At 37.5% G+C, this 14,523-nt stretch overlaps 2 protein-coding genes and 1 long non-coding RNA gene across 3 annotated transcripts; all 3 read left to right on the top strand.

Annotated features, from left to right (window-relative positions):
- Positions 1-232: 232 nt before the first annotated feature.
- Positions 233-1,440, top strand: LOC147295517 (E3 ubiquitin-protein ligase RHA2A-like). Its single transcript, XM_086233316.1, has one exon. It carries the CDS (start codon positions 611-613, stop codon positions 1,109-1,111), a length of 501 nt encoding a protein of 166 aa, XP_086089442.1. The 5' UTR covers positions 233-610; the 3' UTR covers positions 1,112-1,440.
- A 4,805-nt stretch (positions 1,441-6,245) lies between these two features.
- LOC147295516 (LEAF RUST 10 DISEASE-RESISTANCE LOCUS RECEPTOR-LIKE PROTEIN KINASE-like 2.8) lies at positions 6,246-7,813 on the top strand. Its single transcript, XM_086233741.1, has 3 exons — positions 6,246-7,256; positions 7,358-7,417; positions 7,537-7,813. Exons 1-3 carry the CDS (start codon positions 6,506-6,508, stop codon positions 7,668-7,670), a joined length of 945 nt encoding a protein of 314 aa, XP_086089867.1. The 5' UTR covers positions 6,246-6,505; the 3' UTR covers positions 7,671-7,813.
- A 5,863-nt stretch (positions 7,814-13,676) lies between these two features.
- LOC147295515 (uncharacterized) lies at positions 13,677-14,312 on the top strand. Its single transcript, XR_015120165.1, has 3 exons — positions 13,677-13,804; positions 13,971-14,030; positions 14,127-14,312. It is a non-coding gene; the product is annotated as an uncharacterized LOC147295515 (long non-coding RNA).
- The last annotated feature ends 211 nt before the right edge of the window (positions 14,313-14,523 follow it).

Here is a 14,523-nt window from a genome sequence, read left to right as displayed (position 1 = left end):
AGATGAGAGAAACAGAAAAGTTAAAAGCGCTTGTCTCAGCAATAAAAAATCAAGAAATATTGAGATAGAGCTCGATTAGGGGACCCACCCCACATGGTGACGGTGTTGATCGATGAAGCTCGAAGTGTCCAAGTCTCTAGGCTATTTTGGGTTGGGCTTGGCAGTTGCCCCCCCAGCTCCCCCAAAGTCCAAACAAACAAACAAAAAGAAAGAAAAAAAGAAAGCAGCTTAATTTAGGGGTTGAGTCTCACGAGTCGCTCACTGAGTGTTGAGAGGAGGTTTGTACTTTATAGTCGTAACATCACCGTTTCACAGACACTGAGACACCCAACCCTGTCTGCCTTCCTGTCCCTCCCTCCTTCTACCCACGTACTAGTCTTCTCCTTTAGACACCATAATTCAATTCCCTCTTTCAATTCTTTCTCTATTCATTCAACAAAATATATTTCAATTCTCTCTCTCTATATAACCCAAGAATCTCTTCTTCACATATCTTATATCCATCGTTTCTCTCCCTTTTTCTTTTTCTTTTTCAAGTACAAAAAGAAATACTTTAATTAGAGTGTTAATTAGCACTCGTAAGTCTACAGAGAAGAGAAGAGACGAGACGATGGGATTACAGAACCAGCTGAACGACATGTCGTCCGACTCCATCCCAATTCTACTCATAGCACTCATCGCCAGCTTCATCAATAACCTCCGCTCCTCCCTCTTCTCCCTCCTCCATTCCCTCGGCCTCTCCTCCCGCCACCGCCGCGGTGCTGGATTCATCCAGTACCCACCGGACTACGCCACCGTCGGCTCCGGCCTCGCCGGCCTCATTGTTCTCGCCGACCAGCTCACCCTCAACCGCCTCTTCTCCTACCGCTACGACGCCGCCCGTGCCGCCACCGCCTCCGATTGCGTGGTGTGCCTCTGCACCCTAAGGGATGGGGACCAGGTCAGCAAGCTCCACTGCCGCCACGTGTTTCACAAGCACTGCTTCGACGGCTGGCTCGACCACCTCAACTTCAATTGCCCTCTCTGCCGCTCCCCCCTCGTCCACGACGACCGCGTCGCCCTCACGCGCGGCCGTGACATCCTCCACTGGTTTTCCTTGCGCTCCAATTGATTTATTCATTCATTCATTGATAATAGAATCGATGATGATGACGATCCTATGATGGTATCCACACTATCCGGCCATCCCCCATGATTATGATTCTGATGATGATGATGGCTGGTGCCTGGTGCCTGGTGCCTGGTGATGGTTTCTTTTTCTTCTTCATTTTTCTATTTTTTTATTTTTATTTTTGATATTTTAGAGAGTTGTTGGCGTTTTTTTACCATGGACTCTCTCTTTTCTTTTTTTGAAGAAAAAACCTCTCGGGTTTTTTTTTTACTGCTGTAAATTCTTGTTGTTTCTACTGTTAAATAAGGAAGACGGATCCCTTTGTAAATGATTATTTGTGTTGTAGACTTGTAGTATTGACTCTTATTGACAAGGAAAATCGGGTCAGATTAGTATGAGAATACCAAATTAATGGTAAGTGTTTAAAGGGATGCAATTACCGTCAATAATTATTTGGATTAGTTTAGTAGTTATACCCAATTTCTTATTTGTGGAAAAACGTTATCATTCAAAATCTCTTAAGTGTGAAATGGTGAATTATCAAAGAAAATGGAATTATTTTGACATACATAATCTATTAAATATTTAAGAGTAACACTATTCCCACCCATTATTTATATTTTTTCACTTACCTTATTTACCAAATTTGAAAAATTATAAATCTATTAATTTCACCCCCTTTTATTCTTAAAATACCCCTTCCCCCTCCCCCTTCTCTTCCTTTTATCTCATTTATAATCTTAAATTTAACTAAGAAAGAGCAATACTGACCATGATAACATTGTCGTGACAGTGCCCCCATTTGATGAAATTTGCAATATGCCTTATAATTAAAATGAAGTTGCTCATTTACCAGAGTATTTCAATTCTCACCACCAATTTTAATTTTCCAACACTAGAAACTAATAGTATGCCAGTTGAGAAGCATCTCATAAAATGCAATAATAGTTTTTATTATGATCTAACATGATAATATTAAAATCAATAGATGATGATGACATATAAGGTGGCTAATTGAGGTGTGCAGCGGCCATGATGGAAGATGCATTCCATGGCTTGCAGGCTTCATTGTTTTTTTTTTTTTTTTCTTCATGTGTCCTTCTTAGTTATTTTACAAAAGAATACAATCGTAATTAAATATTTTATTTTAGAAGGGGTAGAGAAATAAGATCAGTGTGAGTGGTGAGTGGTGAGTGGTAATAGTGTCGCTCAATATTTAATCGAATACATAGAAATTAATTGAAGGAACATCCAAGTTTGGGTAGATGGGACCCTCATCATAACGGCAATACCAAATCATATGCTTCTCTCGTTTAATTTCGACCTTAATTATTTTTTGTGTTGTTTTGAAACTAATTAACTAGCTAACTAACTAAAGAGAGGTTGGACATGCAAGAAAGATACATGACAATGGCTGTATAAATATCAGCGTAGCTGCTTGACAGCTGACATTAACAACTTTTCTTTCATGACATTGAGTACTAACAAATGTGTCACTATTACTATTTAATTTTTGTCTCTGTATTAAAAAATAGAGGATTTCTTTACAAAAAATAAATAAATAGAGGATTGGAACTTAAAATCTCTCAAACATTATAGTTAAAAATACTACTACTAATTGACCTTAAAAAAAATACTACTTAACTTATTGTTATTTAGTAATATTTTAAAGCATTTGTAGATTTATTTTGTTCACTCATGAAAATTCAAATTGAGTTGTTGTTTTCTATATTTAAAATTAGGGCTAATTATAAATAAATCAATAAATTTTTTCACAATTATAGTTTATCAATGCACTTTTTCATAATTTCATTTTAGTCATTGTTGACCAAAATGAAAAAAGATAAATTTCAATAGATTAATAAGCATACATTATTATTCAGATTTAGATTTAGCTCATGGGTTTTCGTTGTTGCTCTAAACCCGAGATTTAAACCCTAAGCCATAAGCTCCATAATCTTAATTTTAAACCCTAAACCTTATTTATATACCCTGTAGTTTGCACCCCATTTTTATATCCTAAATTGAATTAGGGCAACATCATAATTTTACGTCCATAAGTAATGATAAAAAGGAATGAGCAAATTGATATTTTTTAATACACCAAAATACATAACATCATCAAGTGGATTAAGCTTAGTGACTAAAATGAGATATAATTTCAAAACTCATTAATTTTTATAGAAAAATAAAATTTACGATATTAAAATATTTTATTAATTTAAATGAAATTTCCTATTAAAGTTATTGGTGGTTTCCTTTATGCTCAATCACCCTTTAATTATTAGTAGATCACTAAGCAATCCATATGGGTTGTAACCAGGCCCGGTCAGGAAGGAGAGTGTAGTAAGGTAACCTTTTTGGGCCTAAAAATTCAAGGCTATAATTTTGACAAAAGACAAAATTAAAGCTTTAAATAGGGCTCATGTCTAAGTCCACTTTATATACATTAGTTCAAAGATTATGATATTTATTCAATCACTACTTAAAAATCCAAGTAAGAGACCCAAAATGTTTTTATGCAAATGAAGGGTCCCATTTTTCATGGGCCAGTACTCGTTGCAACCATATAGTTGATAGATAAATTGCCTTCAACGTGCCTATACAATCCTCAATTTGACGGAAATTCTTTTGTATGTGGGTGATGGAGTAAAACTTATATGTAATAGGTATATGTATTTATTGTATTTATCTATTTCATCACGTATTAAGAAAGATATAAACATTAGTGTATATAATTGTGACCTATAAGTTTTTTTTTTATGATCATAAGTGGTCTTCCTCTCATAATGGCATGTAGGAGTAATCTTTATATGATAGAACCTGCATATATGTTATGAGAGATAAGTTATATATGACCATCTTGAAAAACTTTCTCTAGTGACCTATTTTGTGGATGTTGCCAAAGTAATGAATAGCCAAGTGCTTAAATGAAGGACCAAGTTTATAAATATAAAAATTTTCCCACTATTCACATGACGTTTTAATGACTCATTTATACATATTGATATGATTTATCAAAATTTTAGACTACTAAACAATATTGTTTGGCTTCAAACATTGGCAAAGCACCTTGAACGTGCTTATGACCAGCCGTGACATGCATACGACATCCTCATAATTAGCTTATTCATGTACATTAATATGATTTCTCATTATTTTTAAGCATTAAATAATAAATAGCGTTTTATTGGTTTTAAATATTGGCAAAGCGCCTTTGACATGCCTATGTCAGAGAAGAGAGGAACACATTGAAATTGCAACTAAACTAGTGGTGGATCTCATAGGGGATCATGATCATCTGATCTCGGCTATAATAAACTATTAAAATGAACTATTTCTCCGTCAAGTAAGTTTTCATTGCTCACTAGTTACTCCCCCATTCTCAAATTTCAATACAAGAGATCGTCCTACAAATGGGGAAGACCCCCTTTTCGTCCTCTAGAAAGGAAAAGCATTTTGAGTACAGGCAAAGCACAATCTTCAATATACAATGACATTTGCATCATACATGCAATGTACATGGATGTATATACTAAACAAAATTTTGATGTTGGCCTTCGGTATTCTTCAAAAGGGAAACGGACTAACCCTTGGCCTTAGCCATTTGATTTTTTAAACTCATGAGACAAAGGAATGAGGGAGGATTCATGGATTGTCTTTGACCTTTTCTCAACACTCAAATATGATATATGATTGCCTATTACAAAATAATGAAGATATGGATGGATATGCACATTTTTTTATTTGATAAAGGAAAATGATAAATATTGGCCAAAAAGAAAAGAAAAATGATAAATGTATTCCAAAATTGTCCTCTCATTTTCCTGGATGTACACACACACGAAGAGTGTCAGTGGTTATTTTTAGAATATAATTAACAGCTCCCTTGATCATTGCTCTTGTTCAACCTATTTGTCACTCTCATACTGGAGCTTATGCATGAAGTAGGTACTTCCTTATTCATTATTTAACAAGGAAGATGAACATAGATTTCCCATTTCTTTAGACATTAGAGCATTGTGGTCAAAACTTTTGGATAAAGTTAACACCATTATTTAAGCAATAACCAACATTTTTATAAAATTATTTCTTGAAGACTATATATACAGCTTCTTCCGGGAATACTCTTTGCCAAGTGCTCAATCAAGTTCATGGTACTAATTCTGCAAATTCAAAGCAAATCATGAGGTTTGCTCTTCTTCTTCATGGTCCAATCAACAATGATCCAGAATGTGAATTAATTGTCCAGGCTTTTATGTAATGAATTATTCTCCAAAAAATCAGTCAAACTAAAATGATTTAATCTTTTAATTAGCATCATAATTATTTTAACATTTATTTGACTGTCTAATTAAGTTAGATGAACAAGTAATTTATAATTTGACTGATACAAAAAAATGATAAATCCCTCACCAGAAGCTCTTAAATTTCGTGATATACTAAACCAAATTTGAAATTTTGGATGTTGGAACATCTTTAATTTGTGGCTGACCTGGCTTTGGATTCCGAAAGAGGAAATGGACCAACCCTAAACCCTTTGATTGTTCAAAGTCACGAGACTCGGTAGTGTGTTGACAAAAGAATGAGGAGGATTGTCTTTGACTGATGGGATAATGGGCCACTAAGATATATAGATCACTTAATGGATGAGCTATTACTGATTGGGCTGTTGAATATAAATGGGCTGCTAGGATAGTATATGATAGAATGACTATTGGGATTGTTATGTTTCCATTTTCTATATATATTTCATACAAGGGTGTGTAATGGGACATGAGAGAATTGATATTTGTTTTTTAGTATTTCTTTTCTTTAGCTTTCTTTTAGTAAACCGATGGGGGAACCGATCAATTGGTATAAGAGCCTGAGAAGCAAATGGAAACATAACAATCCCAATAGTCATTCTATCATATACTATCCTAGTAGCCCATTTATATTCAGCAGCCCAATAAGTAATAGCCCGTCCATTAAGTGATCTATATATCTTAGTGGCCCCGTATCCCATCATTGACCTTTGAATTCTCAATCGGATAATCTTTGACTCGGTATGAACCATTGTTATTGTTTTATATGATCATTGCTCAGCACACTTATATCCAAACATTTCATTCTTATTTGATTATCTTCGACTTCGACGAATCCATATATTTCAATATCACAAAACGTGTCGCCTCATACCTAAAATCATAATTACATACGTAGCTGGAAATTTTTGACCAACTTCCATCTTCGTTGACTGTCAAGGAGACTGAATACAGATTATTTCAGAGCACGCCGGTCCAAAATTCGAATAAAAAGAACCCCACTAGTTCTTGAAGATCACATAAAAATAACCCAAGCTCATAAGGTCATACCCCAGTTTTATTCTGCTAATAATTTAGAGCAAACATCATGAGGAGGGAAGAATCAACAACTACTGCATCAGCCATTCTCTGTTCTTTTCTGATTGTTCTTTTTTCCATTGAAGTTGAAGCAAGAAATTACAAAGAAATTTGTTCTTCTTCTTCTTCGTGTGGAGATATCAAAAACATCAGCTACCCATTTCGGCTGAAGGGTGATCCAGCAGGCTGTGGCGACCCAGACTATGAACTTTCTTGTGTGAACAACAAAACCATCCTCGAAATATCTCCAGGCAAATACTTTGTGCAAAACATTTCGTATTATGAGCAAACACTCCGTTTGGTTGATGTCAACTTTGCCAATGGAAGCTGCAGCTTCCCATCTGGGTCTCTGGAAGTGGATTACGGCGTCAAGGATTTTAGATTTCAGGGATTTGTGAACGGCTCTAGAAGCCGTGTCCGATTCATCAAGTGCTCCAGAAACATGAGCCAGGCCCAGACAACTGAGTACAACTATACCACCATCCCATGCTTGACAGGAAATGGGAGTTACGTCTATGCAACTTATGACGGCGACTTCACATATTATCATCTTGAGCCATCGTGCTCGATTGTTTCTGTGGCGTCTGTAGATAATTATCATCAAGACGTTTATAAGTCCCCTTCTTATCAAGGTATCATCAAGTTGTTGCAGGGAGGCTTTAATCTTGGCTGGTCAGTTGAGTGCAGGGATTGCTCTTTATCTGGTAAAAACTGCGTAGTCGATTCATGGGATAAGCCAATCATCTTTAAATGTGAAAAAGGTAATTTTTTGTGTCTTGATTTGATTATATATGTTTCTCAATGAATCATCTTGGTTGGCCATCACTCTTATGTTTCTTACTCCGTTTTTGTGCAAGTGCAGATTATTCAGGAACCACACGGCGTCAGATAATCTTAGTGCTTCTGGGAGTCATTCTGGGAGGTACAATTTGAATTTACATTGATTGACAATTATTGTTTTTTTTTTTATTGCAATTTTGGATTTTTGATTCCCTTGGAAGTTGGAACTCATAGAATTTTAATCTTTCTCTGCATTTTCAGCTCTAGTTGGTCTAGTGCTTATAATTGTCATATTGGTGGTCGTTATCCGAAGATATCGAAGAAGACCAAAAGCATCTGAGGAGATGAATGTGCAGAAACAGCAATCTTTGACACCAACAATCAGCAATTCTTGAGAACGAACCCATACATATATCTTCACCCTCTACAGCTACATATAATGCTATATAGTACCATTGTGAAAATGCGTCTTACCAACTTTACAATTCGTTGGATTCTGTGTGACCAAAAAGAAAGTAATTCCAATTGTTTTATTTTTTTGATGAATAGTTCAATTATAATGTGAGTAATCAAAAAGTCTGAATTCAAATACTATCTCTGTGAAACTATTTCATATGCTATTTGGTATCTTTGAAGTTGACTAACAAATTAGATGTGACCAAAGCCTTCCCTTTTGGTTTGAGGAGGGAGACACTTGCTGCTAAATGGAATTTGTCAACTGCGTTTTCATTGCTGATATAATAATGGAACAGTGGTTGAAAGGGCTTACTCCCAAATTCCCAATTCAAGGGATCGTCCACAATGACTTGGACGGTTCAAAATTCCAAATTTGAGTTCTTTTCGCCTTTGGTATTCTTCAACGGGGAAACCAGAGTAACCCTTAACCCTTTTGATTTGTTAAACTCAAACTATGATCAGTAGTGTGTAGACAAAGGAATGAGATGGGGTTGCCTTTGACCTTTGAACTCTCAACATGATATGTAATTGCGTATTACAAAATAATGAAGACATGGATGCACATGGACATTCTTTAATTTGGTCATTGGTCTTGTTCAACACAACTAAACATTTTATTTGTAACAGGAACCTCTGTAGGATGTTCCTTGTTCATACAATCATAATTAAGTTTTTTTTAAAAATAGTCAGAGACAACCCAACATGGAACAGGAAACTTTGACCAACTCTCATTCGTTGACCATGAATTAAGTATTGAATTTATTGAATGAATATACCTGGAATGTGATCAGGAATGTAAGCAAGAATGGTACTGGGGTTACAGAGAGGATTTCAGAGTGATGAGAGAAAGAAGAGAATGATTCACGAGAAAGGCATGCTCACATGTGCAAGATGCACACACCAGCAACCATATATTCCATTACAAAATTCTGTTATACAAAACGACATAGCATTGATCAAATATGACCGTTGCCACACATGAGCCTATGAGCTCTTACAGCAATGCAAGCACTACCCTATGAGGCAATGCCAACTAAGCAACTATACTTTAATTAACAAACTAAAAGCAGGAAACTTGCTTATCAGGCAAATGCCTTAACTAACTCTAATACTCCCTTCTAAGGATTTGACTGATAGCACTCCAAGTTGATTCCTCAATTCACAGAATCTTTCTCTAGGAAGAGCCTTGGTGAAAATGTCAGCCAATTGTTCCTCACTCTTGCAATACAGTAATTCAATTTCTCCTTCATTAATGGCATCTCTAATGAAATGGTACTTCCTCTTAATATGTTTGGACCTCTGATGAAAAACAGGATTCTTAGTCATAGCTATAGCAGATGTATTGTCACACATAAGTGGGGTTGCTTCCATTTGTTCCTCACCAAAATCATGTAACACAAATCTCAACCATATGGCTTGTGTTGTTGCTTCTGCAGCACTGACATACTCAGCCTCTGCTGTTGATAGTGCCACACTGTGTTGCTTCACAGATGCCCAAGAGAAAGCTCCACTTCCAAATGAGAATGCATAACCTGAGGTAGACTTCATGTCATCCTCATCTCCTCCCCAATCACTGTCACAATACCCTATTAGGACTGCAGCAGTGTCTTTCTTGTACTGGATGCCAAAGTCCAAAGTTCCCTGTATATATCTCAGCACCCTCTTTGCAGTACCAATGTGCTTCATTGATGGACAATGCATGAATCGAGCTACGAGGCTTGCAGCAAACATGATGTCTGGTCTTGTAGCTGTCAAATAGAGTAAACTTCCCACCATTCTCCTGTATTGTTCTTCATTAGCTGCCTTGCTTCCATCATCCTTCTTGAGTTTATCAGATGTTGCTAGAGGTGTAGAGACAGCCTTGCAATCTCTCAAACCAAATTTTTCTAACAAACTTTGAGCATACTTCTTTTGATGAATGAAAATGCTCCCTTCTAATTGGATTACACCAATTCCTAGAAAATGATGTAGGAGTCCCAAATCAGTCATCTCATACCTATTCATCATTTCTGCCTTGAAATCTTCAAGCATGTTTATGGTACTGCCAGTGTAGACTATATCATCCACATAGAGTGAGACAATGAGTGTTCCCTGGTTTTCTTTGTTCTTAACATAAAGGGTAGCTTCACTTGGGCTCTTCTCGAATCCACACTGCATCAAATATGAGTCAATATTGCTGTACCAGGCCCTTGGTGCTTGCTTTAGACCATAGAGAGCCTTGTGTAGCCTATATACTTTGTCTTCCTGGCCTTTAACAGTGAAACCATCAGGTTGATCTACATAAACTTCCTCTTCTAACTCTCCATTTAGAAAAGCAGATTTGACATCTAATTGATAGAGCTTCCACCCCTTTTGAGCAGATAAGGCAATTAAGGTTCTAATGGTGTCAAGTCTTGCCACAGGAGCAAATGTCTCATTGAAGTCAATCCCTGGTTTTTGTGTATACCCTTTGGCTACTAACCTAGCCTTGTGCTTCTGTATTGACCCATCAAGATTAAGTTTAGTCTTGAATATCCATTTTACACCAACAATTGGTTTGTTCCCTGGCCTATCAACCAGCTGCCAAGTTTGATTCTTCTCAATCATTTCAATTTCATTTTCCATAGCCTTCTGCCATGCCTTGTCTTTAGCTGCTTCAATATAGGTTTCTGGTTCCACAATGCTCATTTTACAGTGAGCAAATACTTCATCTAGGCTTCTCCACTTCTTTGGTGTTGAGTCATATGTGCTTGCAAGGTCAATTTTAGTTGCTGCAGCAGGTGATGTAAGTGAGGTACTAGGACTTGGATTAGCATTAGGAGATGCAATTGGATTGAAGGGACTCTGTGAAGTTGGACACAAGGCTTCATGCTCAGATTCAGTTTCTGCAGTATGAGAATCCTCTTCATCACTCCAAGGAACAGATATGTATTCAGTGGACTTTGAATCCCAATTCCACATTGCTGACTCTTCAAAAATCACACTTCTAGAGACTATCACCTTATTGCTCTTGAGATCGAACACCCTATACCCTTTCTCTCTAGTTCCATATCCAACAAACACTCCTTTCTGACTTGTATCATCCAGCTTGTGTCTCAATTGATTAGGGATATGTGTATAACACATTGAACCAAAGATTCTCAAATGTTTCACTCCTGGCTTCCTTCCACTGAAAACTTCAAATGGAGTTTGACCAATCAAGGCTTGAGTAGGGCATCTATTTAGAAGATACACAGCAGTGTTAACTGCTTCCCCCCAAAAATAAGTAGGTAGTTTCTTCTCTTGCAACATAGCCCTTGCCATCTCCATGATTGTTCTATTCTTCCTCTCAGCCACTCCATTCTGCTGAGGAGAATAAGCAACAGTGAGTTGCTTTTCTATTCCAAAATCTTCACAGAACTTCTCAAACTCCATTGAGGTATACTCTCCCCCCCTGTCACTTCTTACTTTCTTCATTTTGTAACCACACTGAAGTTCCACCATTGCTTTAAATTTTCTAAATACAGAGAACACATCTGACTTTTGTCTCAAAAAGTATACCCAGCACATTCTTGATTTGTCATCAATGAATGTGAGGAAATACTTGTTTCCTCCCAAAGTTTCTGACATTGGTCCACAGACATCTGTGTGAACCAATTCTAGCAGATCAATAGCTCTAACAGTCTTCCCTTTATCAAATGCTTCCCTGTGACTTTTGCTCAAAGCACATCCTTCACAGACATGCTCTCCTTTTGTGAGTTTTGGTAAGCCAATCACCATTGCTTTGTCCTGCAATTGCAGCATGCTCTCGAAATTCAAATGGCCAAGTCTCTTATGCCATTTCCAGTTTGAACCAGTCACTGTGGCTTTCTTTGCCATCATTGGACTTATGTCCTCGAGTACAAGTGGGAAACACCTATTCCCTTTCATTTGAACTGCTGCCACAGGAGCTTTCATGCTCTTATCTTCATAAATGGTCACCATGTACTCACCAAATACCAGCCAGTAACCATGCTCCATCATTTGTCCAACACTGAGAAGATTTTCATCCAGCCCTGGCACAATCATAACTTCTGTGATGTACCTTGTTCCTCCTTTGGTTTGCACAGGCAAGACTCCCTTCCCAGTTGATTCCACAATGTCTCCAGTCCCCATCTTTATTTTGCATTTCATACTTCTGTCAATGTTGATCAGAAGTGACTCATGGCTAGTCATATGATTGCTGCAGCCACTATCTAAATACCAAACCCCTTGCTCTTTCTCCACAGAGGCTTTGTGGCATGCATAGAACATGGTGGCAGGCTCATGGACCTGGTTTGCATAATTAGCAACCTGTCCCTTCTTGTGTGGTTGATGGCAATCCTTCATTACATGCCCAAACCTATCACAATTGTAGCATTTTACTTTTCCCTTGAACCAGCACTCTCCATAGTGAGTTTTGTCACACACTTTGCACTTTGCCTTCCCAGTGTCACCTCCTGATCTCAAATTAGATTGCAGCTTGTTGTCCCATTTCTTTGGTTTTCCCTTCCAACTCTTGAAGTTTCTTTTTCCCCCATCATGATTGTGAAATTTTGCTTGATTGTTCTGTCCTTTGGAGCCAACATTCATACTAGCAAAAGCCCTTTCCACCTTCTCATCATCTTCTTCATGCCTGCTTAGCCTTAACTCATAACTTTTGAGAGAGGCAAATACTTCATTTACAGACACAGAATTTAAGTCACTAGTTCTTTCGAGCACCACACACATAGGATCATAGACTTTAGTTACACTGATTAAGACCTTCTGCACCATTCTTTGTTGAGACAAGCATTCACCATATTTTTCCATTTGGTTAGTTAAATCAAAGAACCGAGTAGAATATTCAGACAATGCTTCACTCTCCCTCATTCTCATGTATTCAAATTCTTTCCTCAGACTTTGCAATTTAACTGACCTGGATTGTTCATCACCATGGTATTCTGTTTGTAGAAGATCCCAAGCTCCCTTGGCAGTGTCTTGGTTGATAATCCGAGAGAAAATCTCTTTGGATACAGCCCCTTGAATGATGCCCAATGCCTTTGCATCTTTCATATTCTGCTCCTCCATGTAAGCTTCCAGTTCATCTTCCTCATCGATGCTGGAGTCTCCTTCCTTCTTAGCCTTCTCCTTCTTCTTCTTTGCTTCTGGGATTGTAATCCCTTTTTCTACTAACTTCCAGATGCCATGTGACTTGAAGATAGTCACCATGCGCACCTTCCAGAACTCATACTCAGTACCATCAAAAATGGGAGCTCGTAGCTCACCACTCCCAGACCCAGCCATGCCTAGATCTAGATGGATTTGATCCTCTGTTTCACTCTAGCTCACACACACAGTACAACGCCCAGTCACAGAACCAACCTGGGCTCTGATACCATGTTGAATTTACTGAATGAATATACCTGGAATGTGACCAGGAATGTAAGCAAGAATGGTACTGGGGTTACAGAGAGGATTTCAGAGTGATGAGAGAAAGAAGAGAATGATTCACGAGAAAGGCATGCTCACATGTGCAAGATGCACACACCAGCAACCATATATTCCATTACAAAATTCTGTTATACAAAACGACATAGCATTGATCAAATATGACCGTTGCCACACATGAGCCTATGAGCTCTTACAGCAATGCAAGCACTACCCTATGAGGCAATGCCAACTAAGCAACTATACTTTAATTAACAAACTAAAAGCAGGAAACTTGCTTATCAGGCAAATGCCTTAACTAACTCTAATATTAAGCAATAAGCAGCATTTTTGTAAATTAATTCTTCAAGACTACATGTGGAGCTTCTTCTGTGAATTTTTATAAATAGCATAGTCGTATTCGATTTGTGAAGTGCTCCAAAAACAGCAGCATGGCAGCTAACTATACGACAGTTCCATGTTTGACTAGAAATGGGACTCACGTCACGTCTATGCTATTTATGACGGACAACACTCATATTATCGTCTTCAACCATCGTGCTGGATTGAGTGGCTCTTGTAGATTATGAAGAAATTGAGTTCCCTACTTATGGAGCTTTGGTGAAACTGTTGCAAGGAGGGTTTGATCTTGGATGGTCGCTCGAGTGCAGGGATTGCTCTTTATCTGGTAAATCATGCCTAATAAGTTCATGGGATAAGCCATTCACATATGTATGCTCAAAAGCTCAGTATATATATATGCCTAACTTTATGTCTCTGGATTATGTTTCTTAATTATCTTGGATGGTCATTATTCTTCTGTTTCAATTCATACTGTTTGTATGCAAATGCAGAGTATTCAGAACTCGCAGCAACTCATTTTATCTTAATATATGTGGGAATGGCACTGGCAGGTACCAAGTTGTTTTTGACAATTAATCTTGTTTTTATAGCAATTTCGATTCATTCCCTCGAAAGTTGTTTTAATTCATCTTTCTATGCATTTTCAGCTCAAATTCGTCTAATTCTTATAATTCTCATAATTGTGGTCGTTTTCCGAAGATATCGTAAACGACCAAAAGCATCTGAGGAGGAGAATCTGCAGAATCAGCAATCCTTGACACCAACAATCAGCAATGCTTGATAACTAACCCACATATACCTTCACCTTCTACAACTACATATAATGCTATATGATACCTTTGTTGGACTCTATCTGTGAGGCGACAAGAATGTTATTCAATTGTCTTTTTTTTCTGATGAATAATTGAAGTATAATGTGGGTAATCAAAAAGTCTGATTCAAATGGCTCTGTATGTAAAACTTTTCATGAGCCAGCTTCCTTGTTTACTTTGTGTCTGTGAAGTTGACTAAGAAATTGGATGCGACCAAAACCTTCCCCCTTGG

Source organism: Dryas octopetala, chromosome 2 (genome assembly GCF_963921425.1).
Source record: "Dryas octopetala chromosome 2, drDryOcto1.1, whole genome shotgun sequence".
NCBI lineage: Eukaryota > Viridiplantae > Streptophyta > Magnoliopsida > Rosales > Rosaceae > Dryas > Dryas octopetala.
This window is presented reverse-complemented; position numbering and strand designations above follow the sequence as displayed.